General features: G+C 44.2%; 1 protein-coding gene across 3 annotated transcripts in view; it reads right to left on the reverse strand.

Annotated features, from left to right (window-relative positions):
• LOC142254822 (splicing factor 1-like) overlaps positions 1 to 3,257 on the reverse strand; it is a 67,423-nt gene extending 64,166 nt beyond the window's left edge. For 2 of the 3 annotated variants that reach the window (XM_075326145.1, XM_075326144.1), the window contains exon 1: positions 2,319 to 2,425. Coding sequence is in view for 1 of the 3 variants with exons in the window: in XM_075326143.1 (XP_075182258.1) it covers positions 3,159 to 3,162 (4 nt within the window). In the remaining 2 variants the exon portion in view is untranslated. Of the gene's footprint in view, positions 1 to 2,318; positions 2,426 to 3,158 lie in introns of those variants that run through there. The other variant, XM_075326143.1, reaches the window with a different exon arrangement.
• Between the last annotated feature and the right edge of the window lie 3,539 nt (positions 3,258 to 6,796).

Here is a 6,796-nt window from a genome sequence, read left to right on the forward strand (position 1 = left end):
ATTGAAGGAGGAAAGGACATCAGACCTTTTTTCTTTTCAAATTAACAAGTGTGCATTACAATCCCTTTAAAACATTATTTTTATTAATTAAATATTAAAATCGTCCAGGTGGACGATTTTAATATTTAATTAATAAAAATAATGTTTTAAAGGGATTGTAATGCACACTTGTTAATCAGATTTTGAACATTCCCATTGGTATACTAATTTGTTAGACTTTTTTCTTTTCAACAATCTTTAATGGCATTGTTCACTGATAAAAAACGCAGTGCGCAAAAACGCAGCTAAACACGCACCAAAACACGGTAAAAACGCATGCATTTTTGCAGCTTTTTTTTGCTGCAAAACACGCTCTCCAGTCCTGCACCTCCTCTCTGTGGCGATCACCGTCCTTCTACCCATCCCAGCATGGATGACGTGTCCTACGTGATCCACACAGGCCAGCATTGTGGTCCTGTGCATGCGCACTTTGGACTGCCTGCGCACTACAATACTTTGATATGCCCTGAGCAGAGCAGGATCGCAATGCCGGCCTGTCTGGATGACGCAGGACACATCATCCATACTGGGCTGGGTAGAAGGAAGACTGATCGTAGCAGAGAGGAGGCGCCAGACCAGAGAACAGCGACACCCATCGGACCGGACTGCCCCCTAGAGGAGTATAATAAAAGTATTTTTTTACATTCTGTAATGCAGCCAGTCATAGGTTGCAGGGATGCCCTCGTTAGAACCGAGACATCACTCCTACAGCCATCGGATCAGATGCAGGGCTTGATAGATAATAGGGAAAGATCATCCCAGAACTGGCAAAGTTACTAATTTTAAAGGGAACCTGTCAGGTCCAATATGCACCCAGAACCACGAGCGGTTCTGGGTGCATATTGCTAATCCGTGCTTAACTGTCCCTGTATACACTAGCATAGATAAAGAGATCTTTAGAAAAGTATTTTAAAGATCTTTTACCATATGCTAATGAGCGAGGAGACTAGTCTCCTGGGCGTTCGTTCCCCTTGCCACTCTGTTCCATTAGCATATTAGTACGCCCGAGGACATGCTAACGAATGCGCAGTGTCACAGGATGATCGATCTCACCTCTCCGCTGCCATCGCGTCCAACGCTGTATTTCGGCTCAGAGCGCATGACCCCGGAGTTTCGGTCATGTGCACTACTTCAGTTTGAAGCTAGGACGTGTACGGCTTCATAGTACACGAGGCTCCGGGGTCACGCGCACTGAGCCGAAATCCCCCGTCGGATGCAATTGCGGTGGAGAGGTGAGTGAGATCATCCTTTGACGCTGCGCATTCATCAGCATGTTAGCATGCCCACAGGGGTGTACTAACATGCTAGTGGGGCCGACTAGCCAGGGGAACTAAATGCACAGGGGACTAGTCCCCTCACTAATTAGCATACGGTAAAAGATCTTTAGAAATACTTTTTCTAAAGATCTCTATGCTAGTGTATACAGGGACAGATAAGCCTGCTTTACACGTTGCAATTTCGCATACGATATCGTATGCGATTTGCAACGCCCCCATCATATGTGTGGCACGTTGAATTTATTAAATGTGCCGCACAAAACGATTAACCCCGTCACACGTACTTACCTTCCATACAACCTCAATGTGGGCGGCGAACGTCCACTTCCTGGAGAGGGAGGGACGTTCGGCGTCACATCGATGTCACACGGCAGCCGGCCAATAGAAGCGGAGGGGCGGAGAAGAGCGGAACGTAAACATCCCACCCACCTCCTTCATTCCGCATTGTGGGCCGGGAGCCGCAGGTAAGATCTGTTCATCGTTCCCGGGGTGTCACACACTGCAATGTGTGATACCCCGGGTACGAAGAACAACCTGATGTACAATTCTAGAGAAAGGTACGATGTGTATGCGATGAACGTTTTAACGTTCAATCGCACGTACCTGTCACACACTGCAATGTGCCTTACGATGCCAGATTTGCGTCACTTACGACGTGACCCCGCCGACACATCGTAAGATATATTGCAGCGTGTAAAGCGGGCTTTAGGCAGCGATTAGCAATATGCACCCAGAACTGCTTGTGGTTCTGGGTGTATATTGGACCTGACAGGTTTCCCTTTAAAGCATGATCAGACAATGTCATGTGCAGAGTCAGTGCTAATCGATTGCAGGACCCGGCCCTGTGGCAATATTAATAAACTCTGTCTGTTGAATGAGACCTGTCTCCTCCTGTACCATTCTGCACCTTGTTTGGTCATGATTACTTGTTTTTATTATGTATACCTTTTTTCACATGTAAAACGCCATGGAATAAATGGCACTATAATGACTACCGCCTACCTTCCCAGCATCAGCAGCTCGATTAGCCAGCTTGGCGCGGCGGCCCTCACGCCACAGCGGCGGCCCTCACGCCACAGCGGCGGCCCTCACGCCACAGCGGCGGCCCTCACGCCACAGCGGCGGCCCTCACGCCACAGCGGCGGCCCTCACGCCACAGCGGCGGCCCTCACGCCACAGCCGCGGCCCTCACGCCAGGTGAGCTTAAAAAAAAAAAAAAAAAAAAAATGCAGGGATGCCGTGAAGTAAGAAATGGTCCTCACAGTGCCCATTAGGTGGCAGCAGGTCACAGACTTAGCCACTGGACTGGGACCTCAATCTGTTTTGCACCATATGTACTGGACAACCCCCAAAAAAAATAAAAAAAAAAATAAAAAAAAAAAATCACAAACTTTTGAAATGAAACTTTTGTAATAAATGTTACATGACCGTATGGACTAGTGCAACGCACACTACCGGCCCATCACACAAGACCTTATACCATACACATCCATCCACTTCACTATAAGACACAAAGCACCTATAGAATTATTATTTGGACAACAGACAACAATAGTCCCTACTTTATTAGCATTACCATAAAAACAAGTAAATGCCAAGAAAACCTACAAGATAATAGCAGTCTTAATACTATGTCTGGTAACATAATGAGCAGCACACGTGTAAAGTATCAGTGCTGAGCCCGTGTGGAGACATCACAGCTGTTATCAGCCATACAGGGCCTGCAACTGCTAAAACCAAGCATTTTCCCATTACATATACGATACTAGGAGCTGCAGGAAAGCGCTCAGCCGTAAACCGCAGAGCATCGTAACCGTCGTGCACACTAGGCCTCTCGCTTACCCATTTTGCGACCACGTTTCGTCACCAGCCTCTACGCCGCTCCTTTCATCCAAGATGACTGCGCGCTTACGTTAACAGCTGGACTTTTTATAAGCTTGGTTGCTCCGCCCACTAAAGAAATATTCAGGCGTTCATTGGTTCGTAAATGCGGCTCTGCTATTAGCTATCTTCCTCTTACCTCTGTGTCAGAAGAAAAGGACGTGACGTACAGAGCCAGCTGTGATAGGATAGTGGATCTGCCAATCACGGTTATGCAGGCGGTGGAGGAAAGCGCTCTACAAAGAGGAAGAAGGGAAGGCGTGGCTTGCCGTATCCTGGCCTATCACAGCGTTGGACACGCCTCTTTCCTGAAACGCGCGCTCTCTTCATCACACACACTGACTCGCTCGCTTTCCGTTTGCTGCTTACATGTGTTTCTCGTGCACGGCGTATCGCCGCCATTTTGCAAAGTGTGTGGGGGATTTTTTTTTCCCGTTCTCTTAGGAGCATTAATGTGGGAAAATGGCGGCAAATATACATTTGTCTGTAGTAAAACGTGATAGTACATGTCAGGTCTGTGGGATAGAGTGTCTTCTGGCTGTTCCTCAGCCTCTTATCTGAGGAGCTGCCTACAGGAGAATGCTGTGACTAAAATGGGGTCTATAGAAGAGGCAGAACTGGTCGAGTCCTATCATATAATAGTGACCTATCCTGGGGAGACTACAAACTCTAATGGTTTCTCATAAGACCGTTATATTTTTGTTTTTCAGTGACCGATATTGCTGAAATGTAAAATCATAGAGGAAAAATATATTTCGAGGCTCCTCAGGTCAGGTCGGTATGTAAAAACATAACTTTACCTCACAAAGTTGTGTCACACATTGTACTACTGATTTTGAGCTCCTGATTTCTTAGTTATACATATGTACCACACCAGTACGGTAGGATTTTGGCACCTATTTTCTTTTTTGGCGATTTCCTAGCATTTCATTGTTGTTTTCTTTTGGGAACGGGACAATCGTTGAAGCTCAACAAAAAAGAAAAATCTAGAATAGTATAAAATGTATGATAAAAGAAAATATGGCATCGAAATGGACAGGGAAACTATTGGCATGGTGGCTCAGTGGTTAGCACGGTATGGTGGCTCAGTGGTTAGCACTGCAGTCTTGCAGCGCTGGGGTCCTGGGTTCAAATCCCACCAAAGACAACATCTGCAAGGAGTTTGTATGTTCTCCCAGTGTTTGCGTGCGTTTCCTCCGGGGGTTCTCTGGTTTCTTCACACACTCCAAAGACCTACAGATAGGGACTTTAGATTGTGAGCACTAATGGGGACGGTGTTGACAATGTATGTAAAGCGCTGTGGAATTAATAGCGAATTAATAAATAACACTGGGGAACGCAATTTTTTAGGAGTTAGGTCAGACAACTGTTCTTAATTTAATTTTTGGATGCTGAATCCAGAAATGATCTCAGTTTTTCTCTATCACGTCAAGTTTTTGAAATATAGGATCTTTGTCTTCTCAAAAATATGTAAACTACTGTACCTAAAAAGTGTTTTTTTTAAATAGTATAAATATGAACAAAAAATGAAATATATAAGAAATAGGCATGACAAATGTTTTTTAGTTGTGACTACTCTTACAAGTTGCCACGCAGCTCTATGAGTCGAATTGTACTCAGATAACAAGTCTTAGTTATTACAGAAATCAGTGCAATTGTGCTTCTATGGCAGGTAAGTTGAGGAGGAAAAACTTGACGTGATAGAAAAAAACTGACTACATTTTTGGAATCAGCATGCCAATTATAGTATAAATCAGCTCAAAAACCTAACAGAATTTTTTTTTTCAAATTGTTCCCCAGTGTAATAGGAATTAATAAATGAATAAATATTATGCTTATATTTATGCACTTATATAGCACCATTAATTCCACAACACTTTACATACATTGTCCCCATTGGGGCTTACATTCTAAAGTACAAAAAAGCTAAAAGAAAATATGATATTAAAATGGACAGGAAAACAAAAAAAGTAAAAAAAAAAAATGCCACAGGATCTGGCAATAAGAATGTGAAAGTCGCAAATAGCAGCAGCATCATCATTCGGCAGTAGTACTACCAAATGCTGATAGTTGTCCTTGGAGGATGTTAAGGATGACTAAACATAGGTGGTAGTGGAAGTAGTAGGAGTGGCACTGGCAGCAATATGGCCGCTGAGGTGGTAAAGGCAATCAGGGAGATGGTGAGCAGCACAATTCTTTTTCAAGAATAGATTACACCGATATGCAAGGCTAAAATTGTTTGAAAAGTAAGGTGATTTTTATCTACGGTATTTTTCATTTTATAAGATACACCAGATTATAAGACGAACCCCAAATTTAGAGGGAAAAAAAAAGGTTAAAAAATGGGGTCCATCTTTTAAAACTGTGTCTTATTGGTGATGGAGCGGGGTCACAGGAGGCAGGGATGGTGGTGGAGTAGAGCGCTGCTGCAGGCGGTTCAATGGATGTCAAAGATGCTCTGTCGGCGGTGTGGGATTCAAAGAAATGGTGCCCGGAGTCAGCGCGTGCTCAGATTGAGTTATCGGCTCCATGATAAGCAGATATCTAATCTATGCACGCGCCACCTTTGGGAGCCATTTTCTTTAAGTCCACTGCCAGGAGAATGGGCCGGAGGCAGCGCGTGCACAGATGAGATCTTGAGTTAGCCGAGAGCTCCATCAGCACACGCGACGACTCCAGGCACCATTATTTGACGCCCGCACTGCTAACACGAACATCTGGGGACACGTGCCTCACCGCCCTGCAGCCAGCACACTTCCCATTCACCTCCAAGTAAGCCAAATTTGGATTATAAGACTCTCCCCTCATTTTCCTCCCAACGTTTGGAGAGCAAGAGTGCGTCTTATATTCCAAAAAAATACGGTATTTTCGATCTCTGAATTCAGTAAAAATATCGAAAAAATTCCAGATTTTTTCACAAACACTATGCTTCCTAAAGAATAGAATTCCATAAGATTTCAAAGGGAATTCCTTCCATACTGTTCTCAAAATGGTGCTCTAGGGTATTGCAGTGATGCTCCTGGGCTGATGGAAAAATGTAACATTGAGTACAATGTGAGCGAGTGGAGACTATTGATTAATCCAAAAAAAAAAAAAAAAGTCTGAAAGCTGCGACTGCACAATGGCAGAAAGTATGTTTCAGTGCCTGTAGGGCATTCTGTGCAGTTAAAGGAAAGCTATGACAATTTAGACTTTATTCTCAAGACACTTAACTTGCAGATCACCACATATTGACCATCCTTGATTCTCGTAGTTATTTCATTGCTCTTTGGGCAGCAAGGAGGATTCACAATGTACACATAATTTTCATGTGAATAGGATAGGATTCATCACTGGAGCCAAAAACGTTGGCCATTGAGAACATCTGTGCAACATGGACTCAAGAACATAATTGGGGTAAGTTTAGTTGATCTGACTAAATTTTTCCTGTCACCACTCCACATTAAAGAAGTGGTTCACTACTCACCATTAGTGGCCACATCACTGGAAAAAACTCCTAGGGAAGGCTTTTGTCAAATAGCTTGTCACAGCCCAGCATCGCTCCTGCTTGCGGTGCTCTGCAGTGAAGGAGAGAGCAGGGGGATGTTGGACTGTGACGA

This window comes from Anomaloglossus baeobatrachus, chromosome 10 (genome assembly GCF_048569485.1).
Source record: "Anomaloglossus baeobatrachus isolate aAnoBae1 chromosome 10, aAnoBae1.hap1, whole genome shotgun sequence".
Classification (NCBI taxonomy): domain Eukaryota; kingdom Metazoa; phylum Chordata; class Amphibia; order Anura; family Aromobatidae; genus Anomaloglossus; species Anomaloglossus baeobatrachus.